This window comes from Fundulus heteroclitus, chromosome 20, assembly GCF_011125445.2.
Source record: "Fundulus heteroclitus isolate FHET01 chromosome 20, MU-UCD_Fhet_4.1, whole genome shotgun sequence".
NCBI classification, from domain to species: domain Eukaryota; kingdom Metazoa; phylum Chordata; class Actinopteri; order Cyprinodontiformes; family Fundulidae; genus Fundulus; species Fundulus heteroclitus.
This window is the reverse complement of record NC_046380.1, coordinates 40,812,655-40,827,180: the sequence shown is the minus strand read 5'-3', so window position 1 is coordinate 40,827,180 and position 14,526 is coordinate 40,812,655. Positions and strand designations below refer to the sequence as shown.

The following is a 14,526-nucleotide window of genomic DNA, read 5'->3' as shown; positions in this document are numbered from 1 at the left end:
TATGACACTGTAAAATAAAAGCATCTAAAACAGCACGTTAGAAAGCACGGGCAGTCACCACGTGATGCTCCTGACATTATTAGGGGGCCCCCGCAGCGCACAGCGCAGCGCAAAGTGCACACATGACGGCGCATGTTGCGGAATCACGGAGCACGCGATCGGGCGGTGATCAGGTGAAGCCCGGCACGCGCGTATGATTCGCCCCGCTCGCATCAGCGGAAAACAGACGTCCAGCGCGCGCTCTCCTCCTACCTGGACCGCGGGCTTCTCCCGAGCGGACCTCGGTGATGCTGCTCGGGTCACTCTGAGATCTGGCGCGCTGCACCACGCAGTCATCGTCCAGGCCGTCGGATGGTGATGGTGCTGGTGGTGGTGATGAGGATGATGCCATAGTAGGAAGAAAAAAGGAAAAAAAAAAGAAAGCGAAAGAGGCGTGATCACCGCCAACCGGCCAAGGTCAGCGGCATCAAGTGGTAGGAGCTGATTTCATGCGCTCCGCTGCTGAAGCTGCAGCTCCTGCTCCCCGACATGCAGCAACGATGGGGAAATCCATTACGAGCGCTGCATCATAGAGAAGGTCGATGGTGCCAAAAACACGTGATTTCTCCCCCAATCTTTTCTCGTCTTTTTTTTTTTTGTTTTTTTTTTTGTTGCACACCCTGGAGTTAAAGATGGGGGGTGGGAATGGACTGTTCCTTCCACTAGATTTGATGACTAATAACAATAAATAGGCTTTTCTCAGTGATCTTATGTCTTCAAGAGAACCAACAACATTTTTTATGAATGGATAAATATTATTATTATTATTTCCCATACATACCATTAAAATTGCTCGATGTGTAAGATGAGTTTCTTCTGCTTACCACAGCTGCCTCTATTGGCAGGATTGGCTGGGCGCGTGATGTGATGCGCTCTCGTTCACCTGGCTACTTTGTCGAGTCTCCGCCGCCATTGACGCATTGGCGAGAGTACATGGGCTAACTTCAATATTTATAACTTTCTTACCTCAGAAAGCATTACAACAACAAACAAAAGACCTGTGCAGTTGTGTTCTTGTTGCCCCAGAGTGAGAAAATTGTTTGCTCATTTTACTAGTAAAGTGAAGACTTTGATGTAAAGTGAGGTCTGGAAAAAGGTCCTCAATTTAATTCTGGGCTAAGGGTGAGGTTTAAGACTGAGGTGTCAGCTAGGTTTAGGTTAGGGTTAGGTATAAACCGGCAAAGGTTAGGGCTAGGGTTAGGCCATATAAAGGCTTGAAGATGAACGAAAGTCTATGGAAGTCAAAGCACAGTCTTCACTGTGTACAATAAATAAGGATTGGTGTGTGTGTGTGTGTGTGTGTGTGTGTGTGTGTGTGTGTGTGTGTGTCTTTTGATTGCATGTGTTTGATTGCCAGGTGTGTCCATGCAGCTGGATTGTCAGGACCAATCAGGGAGAGCTTAAAGAGTGTCAGATCCCCTGAGGCAGATGCCAGATTGTTCTGACTCTCAGGGTGGTAGTCAGGTCTCCTCTACTTTGTTGTGCATTACCTTTTGATCTCCCACGCTTACCTTTTATGTCCTCCTTCCAGGAAGACGCCTGTATTCCAGTCCACGATCTGTCCTCTCATTTCCAGTCCTCTGCCTCGTCGTTTTCTGGAGTTCGCTGGAGAACTCACCTCAGAATCCCTAAACCGCTCCTCTGGCTGCGGCTCCGCTCTGGATCCTCTGCCGAGACCTCTCCTCACACCACCACCCATTATGACTCACTTCAGTTTATTTATGTGCAAACCGTTCATCAGATTTTGTTTTCTTCAAACCGACATCTTTGTTTTTCAGTTGAACTGTAATTAAAATGACTGATCAAAGTTGAATTTGTTTTGTGCCACAGAAACAGGAATGTGTAAGTTTTGCCGTTTGGACACAAATTGTGTAAATAAATGTTGGGTTTTCAGTTTGTTTTCCAGATAAAAATCTTTTATTTTGCTTAAATGTGACAGTGTGGATCTGTTACGGTAAACCTCGATCATCCAACCCAAACCCATCAGTGCATCAGCTTTATTCGCTTGCTCCAGATCTTTAGTGTTGCGGCACCACATACAGGTCTGGCATAGCCATTACAAGTTCTTGGATCATGTCTGTGTATTGCTGTAGATGAAGACATTTTTGGTAAAGATACCACGTTGACGAGAAACCATTCTGAAATTGTGATTTGATTATTTAAGAATGATTCACCATAAAGCTGATGGACCCAGCATCCCTGGCTTTGTCGACGTGTAACAAGTTTTTTCCTGTGCACTAAGTACATGTCACGTTTCTTTGCAAAGTAAATTTATTCAACACTTTGCAGTCAACACGCATGCAGGAACAATGTCTACTAAATTACTGAAAAAATGTCCCGATAATTATGACCCATGGAAAGAAGGTTTGTATTTTCAGCACTATCTGCCTTCCGTACTGTGCAGTCATGTGGGGTGTTACCCTAAAGAACTAAAGGTTTTCACATTGATCTTTTCAACTTTAACATTTTCAGTACATTATATTATGTTCATTACAAAGAATTAATCTGAACAGTGTACATAAAAGGACGGTAAATATCAGGCTGATACTGTTTAGGAGCAGTGAGAATAATTGCAGTTATGATGACAGAGGCCTTTGTAAATTTTTGTCTTTTTTTTCCATTGAATGTTTTTGTTTCTGTTCTGTTTTTTTGTGTGTCAAATTTAAAAATTTACGGCTAAGATCGGCTTTTTCACCACTACTTAACTCTTTCTCTCACCAGATCAGCAAAATGTCTGTGGATTCGGAGAATTTTGGAGTTGCCACAACAACTTGCTAACTAATTAGGACCCTGCTTCGCTCTACTAAGAGATACATAACAACTACCGGTTAGTAAGGGTTAGGTAATGAGGAACTCCTGAGGCTTTACAATATGATTGTCCCAGACCAGTAATTCTGGGTAACTGCAACACTTTTACAAACAAAGCAATAAAGGTCAGACATTTATTTCTCATTTAAGGCTTGAATAGAATGCAGCTGGAGGCCTTTCTTACATGCTTATGTAATAATGTTATATAATAAACACAAATCTCCCCACCGCTCTGATAGACCCGAACACACAAGATAGAAAACTCAAGAAGCAAGACAGAGAGGAGTTGCGCTCTAACACATCCCTAAAGATCATTATGACCTGGATGAAAGAGAAATCTTCAGCATATTCTTACATTACTCCTAGGTGATTTTGCTTAAATGGGCATACCGTTAACACATACTCATTTATCTCTATCTCTGAATACGGCCCCTTGCAAAAATAATCGTCCTACATGTAAAATATTCCCAAAATGTCACATTATAGCCACACATGTTAAAGTATTCTGTTGGGATTTTATGTGATCAACCAACCTGGAGTAGTGTATAACTGTAAGAAAGAAAGAAAACAAAACAATAGTTTTCAAAGGCTTTCAAAATCAAATAATAATCTGAAAAGTGTGGTGTGCATTTGTGTTCAGCTCCTTTTACTCTGATACCAGTTCCAACCAACTGTCTTTAGAGGTGACCTGTGTCTAATTTAATGTCAGTATAAGCATTTATTCATTTATTCTGTGAAGGACTCGGTGCTAGTTTGTTAGAGAACATTAGTGGACACCACAAAAAACAAAAACAGCAGCAACAACAAACAAAACACTTGACAGATCAAGTAGAAAGCATGAACAAGTTGAAAGCGGGATTAGGATATAGAGCACCTGAACTAAAAAGTCAAAAAGAGAGCATTCAGCAAAGAAGCCTCTTGTCACTCACAACTCAGGGCGGATTTCTGTTTGGGGTTTTTTCAGAAGATACTAGAGGGATGATCAGAGTTGATAGGAAGAAGGATGAAACTATATACAGGACAATCCTGAAGAGAATATATTACAGGTTGCAAAATAAATTTGAAACTGGAGCAGAATTTCACCTTCAAGCAGCAACAATCCTAACCATACAGCCAATGCAACAATAGCTTGGTTTTAACTATATTAATGTGTTTGAAGAGCCCAGTGCAAGTTCAAACCTGAATCCATTAGCAGAGAGTGAAAATAGATTTTTCCGGACACTGTCCATCCAACCTGACTAAACTTGTTTTTTTTTTCAACTAAGATTTGGGGGGTGGGAGATGTCAGTGTGCAGGTGTGCAAAACTACCTACCCCCATAACACTGCAGTGAAGGGTGGTTCTGAAGTATTTCACAGATTAAATGTGAAGGACTATATTTCTACATTATGATGTGATTGTATTGGCTGTGATTTATATTAAATATGGGTGTAAAACAGATTTATAAATTAGAAATAGATTTAGAAATAAATTAAAGGGTTAAGAACAGAAACTTGATTTTAATCTTTTGAGGCGGCACGAGCTTCATTCCACCACTGGGGGGCGATAAAGAGAGAAAGTTGATGGCCACCGGCCGGGTATTGAAGAAAATAAGAAAAGTGTAAAAGCAACATGGCGGAGGAAGGGAAGGTGGGCGAGAGCGATGCTGATAGTCGGTTAAAGGATGCCACAGAGTCAGAGGATTCCGCTGAGGATGACAGCTCCGAGGGTTCTGCAGCTCAGCGTCCGCAGGACCTCAGGAGCGTCCTGGTGACCAGCGTCTTAAACCTGGAGCAGCTGGACATTGACCTCTACAGGTAATCAGTTAGTCACTTCTGCAACTCTGGGAAATGACTACATTTAGTTTACTGGAAGTTTGAGCGGAAAAAAGGAGGAACAGTTCGTATAATTGTGCATTTAGGGAGACGTTGAACCACAGAAACTAAAGAATATGTGAATGCCGCGCTGACTGGCTGTCTCTGTCCGGTGTAGCGGCGCCTCATCGCACTGTGTCAGCTGGACAGCGGTGGGCCAGATCAGCTGGTGCATATAGCAGCTGTTTCTAAAGGATAGGTGGCTGCCTCGTTGCCTGATCAAAATGCTGCAGACATAAATAAACGGGTTGGAGATCACCAAAATCCACTTAAACAGGAGAGTGTACTGAGCACAGTTCAGAGGTACCAGGTAAAACATGAACCGCAGCAGTCCAGAGCAGATCTGGTACCTACACCGGTGTTCTCTCGGCTAAATCTTTTTTTGTTTTGTTTATCGCGATTTCTATTAGTCACCCGTGTTCATGGAAAACTAGTTAATTAACTGTGTAGCTTCAGTTATCAGAATCAGAGTTAGACATGCTTTAATGATCCCAGGGGGAAATTACTTAAATTAAAGGGGTCGATGAGGATCGCTCAGGCAGCACTTTATTGGTCTCTGCAGAAATGAGAAAGATGAGAAACATGCTCCAGTCTGAACCGCTGCTTCTACCTAGACAGAACTTTGGCTGACATGTAGTCTCCCACGGCTTGAGAAGGGTTTCCCACTCAGCAGGTGCAAAAGCAGCACTATGCAAGATGTCTTGTCATGATCCATGGGGTATGCTTCTCAGATAATTTTGCCCGAGTTAGTACCCAGAAGGAAAAAAGGAGGATTACACTCTTCATGTTTTCCACCAGTAAGTAAACGCTGTTTTTATATAGCCCCTTTTAACTAATCAAAAACCACAAGGAGCTTTACAATAAAAACAGCCGAAAAAAAAAAAAGTCCTGACTGAAACGCTTCACAAATCTCCCAGGTGTCTGGAAACCTTTAGAGCTGACTAAAAACAACTTTCTGAAAAACGTCAGACAGAAAACGTTGTTTCGACATTGACCTGTAGTGTTGCCGAAAAGCATCTGGACCCTAGTGTGAACCAGATAGTGTAGACATGTAGTGCATAGCGCTTTACACGTGTGACTAAATGCTGTAATCCCATTGGAGGAAACTGCTCACTCAATCATTAAAAAAAAAAATAATACTAATCACTATAAGCTGTTTTTTATGCTTTACCACTTTAATACAGCATCATTGGATAATCTAAACTATTACTCTAATCAATAGTCAAATGTAGTGTATTAAATAATATTTTAGTCTTAAATTAGCAGATTTAATTAAAGTCATCAGGGCTTCAGTTCTCTTCATGATTATGGTAGAAAACCATGAAAAACACTCCCAGATGCCCCAGGGTATTGGCTCATGGCCAGAATTGGCCAGTTTTTATCTTAACTCAGAAATCCAGCTTATATCCGATCAACGATCCCTACTCGCTGCTCAGCAACACCACCGCCCTTTTGGTGTCAAATAGTTTTTTACTGGAGGAGAAGGACTCTAAAGTAGTTTTTATTATCAGTGAACTTTTTAAAAATGAAGTCAGAGGAAGCGGTAGAAGGTCTGCGATGGTATTTAAAGAGCACATATGCAAAGTCCACTTCTTTAGCTCTTGAATTAAATTTGAATGCAGAAAATGTGAGCTGTATAGATGTCTTTATATTATTTTTGGGTCATATGTTTCAGTCCTTTCGTTCTCTATTACGTTTGTAGCTGCAGAGCAGCTAAACAAGGTCACCTTACCAATTCTGTGAACAGCAAACAGTCTGGATAGGTGTCGAAACGTTTAAAAAAAAACAACTGAGCAAAAGTCTGGTTGCCTCTGATCCCGATAACAGAGAATTTGCATAGGCAAATTTTTGCAAATCCGTCTTTTTTTTTTTTTTTTTGTCGCAGCAGTTTTGTAGTCCCAGCTGAAGGATGCCAAAGCTACAAGTGGAAAAGTCAAAATGTTTGGTTGCTGGGTGTATTAACCCACACAGTCTATTACACCGCCCCCCAGCATAACTACAAAAATGACTGATGGGGTGGAGTGGAACGCTCTGCAACCTGCAGGGGATGGCGGGTGAAGCGCCTCCTTTGCATTTAAAGAGCAAATGGGGTTGCTCTCAGACGAACCTCTGAACAGGGGTAAAAGAGGGCTGTGGGCAACAGTGATGAGGAATCCAGACCAAAGCATTACAGTCTCACTTTATACAGACCACAACTTGATTGCAATGTGAAAAGGAAGGCACTAAAATGCATGATATGTCCCCTGTAAAGGGGATTATGTATTATCTAAGGCAACGTTCCCAGTGAGTGATGCACAAACCTGTCTGTGGTTCCTTCAGGCCATGACAGGCGCCTGAACAGACAGCAGCTAGGCTGAACAGGCTTTTATCCTCTCATGGCTTTCAGCCTGCTCTGAAAAAGGCTGCATTAAAAAAAACAAAAGTTACGGTAAAGGCTTGTGCAGAACATGAAGATGAACATTACCGTTGGTAATGCTAACTGTGCTAATCGTAAATATAAGATGTAATGTGAAACTATTGCTTAACTGTGACAGTCACGCTGTCCCCGTTACTCTCTGTGAGCTACGCTAGGCTACAACAGGTAAATATACATCAGACAAAATGGCCAGGGCTGCACTTAAAATATAGTTTTGATTTATTTATTTTTTTTATAATTATTGATGTCGATCAATATGATTTCTATTTTATCTCGATATGCTTTTTTTCCAGCCCTAGCTGCTCCAGTAAGATATTAGGGGGTTAAACTAATTTGTCTTTATCTTCATTTAAGAGTTGAACAAAAAAAAAAGGCCTCTGCTTTTTAATATAAATAACAAATGGCTGCTAATGTTAGAACAGCTAGAAAAACAAGGCTTTGAATGCTGCTCGTTAGAGTTTTTAAATGTTTACTCTGCTTAAAAACTGGAGATCCAAAAATCTGCCACTAAACTCAAGGATCGTTATATCTCTTTAAAAAAAAAAAGCTGTAATTTTTAAACTAAGTTGCCGACAGTGGACTTTATCTCCAAGCTGGAGCGACCGACATCAGCAGCTTCTGCTAAAAGTCAGGCCCGTGTGTGTCTTCCTCAGGGGAACGCACCACTGGGTGCCCCGCACTCAGCGCTTATTTGGGGGTCAGATCATCGGTCAGGCTCTAGTGGCAGCAGCCAAGTCTGTGGGTGACAGCCTCTATGCCCACTCCATCCACTGCTACTTTGTACGAGCAGGTAAGACAGGCGGACAGAACCTTTCCTCAGCATCACAAGCGTCTGGAACGTTTGGTCTCCCTGACAAGGACTGAAACGTTTCAGCGTGTACAACATTTATTTATTTTTTTAGGTTTGTGAAACACTTTTGTTGTTGCTTGTTGTTTTTTTTCTCAGGGGACCCTAAGGTGCCGGTGCTATACCAGGTGGACCGCACCAGAGACGGCCGCAGTTTCACAGTCCGCTCCGTCAAAGCCATCCAGCACGGTCAGGCGATTCTCATCTGCCAGGCTTCCTTCCAGGTCCTGCAGCCGAGCCCCCTGCAGCACCAGCTCCCCATGCCGGTGGTCCCGCCGCCCGAAGACCTGCTCACTGTGGAGGAGCTGATCCACCGTTACCTCAGGTACTTTTGGCGCACAGGCTCCAACTCTGGTTTTTGTTGAAGTGCGACCGGCTGATCCAGATTTTCTTTCTGGGAACAACCACACACTCGTCTTAGTGAAACCAGCTTCGATGAAGCGAGACGTTTAGAGCGAATTTATCGACACCGAGTATATTAAAAGTTCCTCTGAATTTACTATCGAGCTGCTTAATACTGTGATGAGTGATAGCAAATCAAACGGTGGGAAGGTCTGAAACGCTGAGACACACAAAAAAGGGGGATATTCCATGATTTCACATTTGTTTTAAATTTTGTAGATCAAAGCCAGAATATCACTGGAGTTTTGAACTTACAGTACCCATTGTAGCACGATTAAACTGGTTGTTGAGATGACTCTAGTCTAGATGAAAGCAGTTCTGAGCAGGCCCAGTAAGAGATGGCACCAGGTTATCCAACCAAAAGTATTTATTGCTTTTTTTTCATAGTGTGATTCTTTTCTTTGGCCTAAAACCTAGAAATAGAAATCCAATTGGGATTCTTTAAGCATAAATCAAAGCAAAGTTTAGCTTTATGAATCTGGAATCTTTCAAAGACACATGCAGGATTTTTCTGCTTGAGGCAAAATAGATTTGGCTCTTGTGCTGAAAGGTCGCTGACCCCCCTGGTAGAGGTCAGTCATCACGCTGATAGCCTCTGACCCGACAGTCTCACCACACGGGTCACAGCTTGTAACTCTAGCATGTAACGCTTCATGGGCATCCTGTAAAATAACTCTAAGGCAGCTCTCTCTGTGAAACAGATATTTAGGACAAATAAAAAAGTGATTAAAGTGTATTTCAGTGGTTGTCACCCATTTGCTTCAATTTCTTAAATTGCTATTAGAACCACACTAAATAGTTTCTGTTGTCATCTGTGCTATGGCCCTTCCTGAAATCAGTCTGCTGGGATGAAAGTAAATGACAGCTTCTGTAGAAAGTGTTGTGTTGACCTGAAGTGATTTTGATCAGCAAATGAAATAAATCACGTGAGGCGAAAACCCACCTTGAGTGTGCTTCTTCTAAACAGACAGACGCTTGTTTTCCCAGTAAACCGGACCTGACGGAAAGCGCCAAACAAGGCCTCAACAAACTTCTGGCGACCGAGGTGCCCGTTGAGATGAAGCCCATCAGCCCGGCACACTTCCACAGACACGCTCCAGGAGAAGCGAGGAGGCTGTTCTGGGCCAGAGCACGGGGACACATCGGTAAAACGCACACGGGCCAATCAGAGCAGGCAGAGGCCGCGTGGCACGGCGTAAGCAGAGTTTGCTGATGGCGGTTTGTGCAGGTGAAGGGGACATGAAGCTGCACTGCTGCGTCGCCGCCTACGTGTCGGACTTCGCCCTCCTGGGCACGGTGCTGCTGCCGTACTCCAAATACAAGGCCCGCTTCACCGCCTCCCTGGACCACGCCATGTGGTTCCACAGCACCTTCCGCAGCGACGAGTGGATGCTGTACGAGTGCGACAGCCCGTGGGCAGGTCAGTACGACTGGTGGCCATCAGCTGATCTGTCTCCTGTTTTACCGTTACCACAGAGGGACAGTTTTAACACATGTGTAAAAAAAATACAAAATTAGTCTTATTTGGGAAATCTGTCTTTCATTACACTAGGACTAAACTAGAATGTTAAAGTAAATACTTTTGGAAGCAGCGGCCAATACATTTCTCCAAACTAGTTGGCTGCAACAGATTATCCCAATCAGCCGTGGTCCTTCATCCTGATGGGGACAAAGTCCATTCCAGCTGTGGCTCAGGAGGAAACAGAACCCGATCATGAGGGATGTTGTGGACCCAGCCGGTCTCATGAAAGGGGGTTTCTATTAGTAGAATGAATATATCACAATGTTGTTCGATCAACAGAGATATAGCATTGATTCTACTTATCAGACATCTAGTGTTGTGTTGGGAATTATTTTTAATGGTAAAATAATTGAATCTTTTTATTTAACAAAATTGAATCTTCTTTGAAAAATCTAAGTTTTCCTGGTTAAAATGTCTGGGAGTTTAAAAGTTTTCTGGTAATGTTTTTTGTTGGTCTTAATTATTAACCATAATCGACTTAATAGGTTTTACATTTAATGAAACTTGCAAGAACCCTGGAAACAACCTCCATATACTTCATGAATGATGAGGACCGCTACAAGTAGCCAAAATACAACCAAATCACCAACTCCTACACACATTTCTCTTTAAGAAGATATAAACACAGAAAACATTTGAGGGAAGAAACATTTCTTAATAGCAACCAAATACTAACTGATGCTCTAAACGAATTCACTCCTCGCACATATTTTTCTTTCTTGGAATGGTTTGAATTGGTTCAAATCTACATTTTTAGTCCTGAAAAGTTTGAACCCAGGCTCAGAGTAATTCATGTTAAGAACAAAATGTTCTAATGTTATTGTGAGAGAAGCAGTCAAAAGATGTTTGTGTTCTGTCTCTGATCGGCACAGGTAGCAGCAGGGGCCTGGCTCAGGGCCGACTGTGGAGAAGAGACGGGGTTCTGGCTGCCTCCTGCTCTCAGGAAGGCGTCCTGAGAGTCAAAGCAGTCTCAGAGAACAGCAAACTGTAGCGTCGTTGCTGTAAGATTTCTACCGAAGCCATAATCAGAATGATTTCTATTGTTTTAGAAGAAAATAGGAATGAACTGTTCATCTTATGGAAGGGTTGCTTTTTACGGTGTTCAAACATGCAGAACACACACAAAGAGATTTACACATTTATGGAGCAAAAGGTACACTCTTTCTGACTTGTAGGGTTTTCTATATTGTAAATGCATATAAAAGGTTCTGCTGTGGAGCAGCAGCACCGTGGGATTGTCCGGGGTTTGATTCCAGGTCTCGGACCGTTTGCTGCATGTTTACCCCTTTTCTTTTCACCCTTTTTCCATTCCAGTTACTATTCAATAAAGTGCCAACTAATCTGAACCAGTCTCCAAAATGATATAAGTTTAACCTGACGTGTAGAGAAAAACACACCAGATTCCTTCTCAGTTGTAGATGTGATGCTTTGTTTGGTCCCGCTGGGCCAAGCTTCAGCTGCTGGACCGGACGACACATTCTCCGACCCCGGGAGGAGTGTGCCGGGCCGTCGGCTCCCGGAAAGACTGCCAGCCGTCTCTTTCTCTCGTTTAGACCAGCGTCCCTTCACACTTTCCTCTCCAAGATCATCGTTCCATCTTGGCGTTCTGCACTCCCGTTCTGATTGGTTTAGAACCTGGTAAAGACGAGACGATATAAAATGAAAAACCCTGGAAATGCACCAGGGTGTACCTTCTAACCATGACCGTGTAGAAATCAAGAGATTGTCTTTCAGCTTGAAATGTTAAAATGTCAGTATGGATAACTTTTATTTAACAGTCATTACAGGATGAAAGTCTTTTTTTGTTGTAAAACTAGCATATCCCCACTGATTGAAAAGGTTACCATAGGATATTCGTCTTGGAGGCATTCATGCAGCAGTGTCAACGGATCTGATTTGTAAAAGAGTCTCCATAATGTCATCTCCTTTCTGTTGAAGGATCAGCTGCAACGTTCCTGACCTCTGCTGTCTTGATAACATTGCACACAAAGCTTGTTGTGGTGAACCCTTTTTTTTCCGATGACTACTGAAGAAACCAATGCTGTCTTAATTATTGCACTAATGTCAACATTTGTTGCCTTTTAACTTGAATATGAAACGGAAAAATGTGCTCTGTTTTAACTGAAATAAATGGGTTTATGTTGAAAACCTGCGTGATGTGGTCAGTGTGTGTGAGAGGTTCACGTTTTGAGCCTTGCTTGTTGCGGCCATGGTAACCGCATCTTTTTCTATGTGACCAAGATGATGGTGAGGAGCCCTGTAACTTTTCTTTTCCAACACACCAATACGTGCCATATATATGTGTGTGTGTGTGTGTGTTTTTGTTCAATTGAGCCACAAACATGTGAAGAACACTGATCATGTACACCCCGCCTATTTTAGGAAATAATTTTTTTCATGGGACAACAATGAAAACAGTTATTTTTTTTAAGGAAGGTACTGAAAATGTATGTAAAGCAATAAAACATGTGAGGGTAGATATTCCAAAAATCCAGGAGATATAAATTCACAGTTGGAAAAAGTATCTGGCATTAAATAAGACTGAAATCAAACGACTAAGCCTCCTTAATCCAGATTATAAAGTACTGTCTTACGTAATAACAAACCGACTGGAGAAAATCCTTCCTAAACTTTTCCATGTAGACCAAACCGGTTTTATTCTGAACAGGCAGGGAGCAGATAAAGGTGAGCAGCTGTTTCATATTGTCGGCATGAATGCTGTAGATGCCTTCATTAGACATTTAAACAACGTTTTAATAGGCCCATCTTTTGACTAAAGGAATCCTGATGGACTCTCCTGGGGCCGTAGACGGGGGCCCAGGCTCGCCTGCCTTCTTCTCCATCGCCATAGAGCCATAACCGTTCCTTATTTATTACCGGCACAGAGGAGCTTCAGCTGGTGCTTTATGATAGTATTCATGTCTCAACTAATCAAATCCTTACCACCTCTCCTTACATGTTTTGAATCATGCAGTGCAGCTTCTGGCTATGAAATTAAGGGGGAAGCGTTTCCAGTGAATAAGACAGAACAGCAGATGAAAATGTTACCTGGTTCCTTTAAATGGTGTTCTGGTAGTTTCAAATGTTGCCCTCATATCACAGAATCCACCAAGAGAATAATTTACCATTGATTAGTAAACCCTAAGCAGAACTGCAGCGATGGATGAATCTCCCACCTTTCGTAGGTACCGTTAACCCAATCGAAATTAATCTTCTACCCAAAATGATTCACTTATTTTATTGTGTTCTCTTTAAAGTACCTGTGTTATCTTTTTAAAAAGTTGGACAGGGTAAAATCTTTATTCTCATGGCAAAAAAAAGCTCTGAGGCTTAAACTTCTTACTTTACAGCTTCCTTTTTCTAAAGGCAGACTAAATCTTCTACATTTCAGACTCTTATTATTTAGCTTCCCGGTTTCTTGTAGGGGCGGAAGCGGATCTAGTCAAAAGGTAGTGAGTTGAGGTGGGTCTAAATAGAGCAACAAGAATTCAGATTATACCGTTAGAAGTTATTCCCTTTCTGGGCTGAAGAAAGAACTCCATCTAATAAAAGCTCAGCTCAGAATATTGCATCCGACCAATAAAAAAGCAACATTTTTAATGCAGCTTCAGCAGGTGAGCCTGGGAGAGGCAAAGCGCCAGATCAGTGGGTGACCTCTATCACAATAACATGTTTGCCAGTGTCAGTCAATTATCTGAATTATACTGCTTAGACTGCTAAATCCATCCGAGATAATATCGGTATCTACTAAAAATACACTAATAGAATTTAAGATTTTCTGTTGAATATATTACACGTCCATCCCTCAGTCTGAATAGCTGAGGGATGGAATCTCTGACTAAAGTCAAAGGTGTAAAGCATCTGTTGGGGGATCTCGTTCACATGTTTTGGAACTGTGCACGGTTGCAGTCTTACTGGAACAGGCGTCCCAATAACCTCAGACGTGTTTGGACCTCGTTTTAGACTCTGATCCTAAGATCCGGATTCTTGGAGATGTTGCAGCATGATGCTTCAGGAGATACTTTGTTTTGCCGGCACCTACCGTGGCAGCATAGCGCATCCTCACAAACTGGGAATCTACAGGTCCTCCAAGCCAGAAAATCTGGATTAACTTTTGTCAAACGGCAGTCCTGAAACGAGCCACCATTCAGTACGGGGGACAGCATTTATTTGTTTATTTAAATTTTAAAGGATATGCTCCTTGAGATGAAACCATCGCGTTTTCGAGGGATCCTACGGAGCTTGATCGGACAATGACTCCTTTTTGAACATTGTAACATCAGGGACTGACCGATATCATGCTTTTCGGGTTTGTTTGCAGCTCCTAAATGTTTGTGCCAAATGTAATTGTTGAAGGGAATTCCAACCGTACCAACGCTGCTCTTTAAAGAGAGAGTGTGAGGTCATTGTAGTTCTGTTTGTTTTTAGTTTAGCATAAAAAAAGATTGTCTACTGTTGTTAAGTATATTCACTAGAAATCTTTGTTAATGGGTGTACATTCTCAATAAATATTATATAAATAAAAATTTAGAAAAAAGAAGAAAGTTTAGGTGATGAACCTTTTGGAGGAAAAAGGTTGAACAAGCTAAAAAGTCTTTGCTTGGTGACTAATGCCACTCATGGTGCATCTTCATTTGCTC

General features: G+C 42.1%; 2 protein-coding genes across 3 annotated transcripts in view; one reads left to right on the top strand and one right to left on the bottom strand.

Moving 5' to 3' along the window:
• The window catches only part of phactr3b (phosphatase and actin regulator 3b), a 65,686-nt gene extending 64,372 nt beyond the window's left edge, over window positions 1-1,314 (bottom strand). For both annotated transcript variants that reach the window (XM_012874727.3, XM_021322721.2), the window contains exon 1: window positions 253-1,314. In XM_012874727.3, the coding sequence (XP_012730181.2) occupies window positions 253-391 (139 nt within the window). In that variant the 5' untranslated portion in view covers window positions 392-1,314. The remainder of the gene's footprint in view (window positions 1-252) is intronic.
• A 3,002-nt stretch (window positions 1,315-4,316) lies between these two features.
• On the top strand, window positions 4,317-12,034 carry acot8 (acyl-CoA thioesterase 8). The gene is made up of 7 exons (XM_021322715.2): window positions 4,317-4,642; window positions 7,769-7,905; window positions 8,062-8,287; window positions 9,352-9,509; window positions 9,593-9,784; window positions 10,759-10,887; window positions 11,825-12,034. The coding sequence occupies exons 1-6, from the start codon at window positions 4,458-4,460 to the stop codon at window positions 10,875-10,877; spliced, it is 1,017 nt and encodes a 338-aa protein (XP_021178390.2). The 5' UTR covers window positions 4,317-4,457; the 3' UTR covers window positions 10,878-10,887; window positions 11,825-12,034.
• Window positions 12,035-14,526: the final 2,492 nt, after the last annotated feature.

Excerpts from the sequence above, each read along its gene's own strand:
- acot8 (XM_021322715.2), top strand. The coding sequence starts at position 4,458 with ATGGCGGAGGAAGGGAAGGTGGGCGAGAGCGATGCTGATAGTCGGTTA. Across the intron at positions 4,643-7,768 it reads CTGGACATTGACCTCTACAG|GGGAACGCACCACTGGGTGC; the intron begins GTAATCAGTTAG and ends TGTCTTCCTCAG. Across the intron at positions 8,288-9,351 it reads CTGATCCACCGTTACCTCAG|TAAACCGGACCTGACGGAAA; the intron begins GTACTTTTGGCG and ends TTGTTTTCCCAG.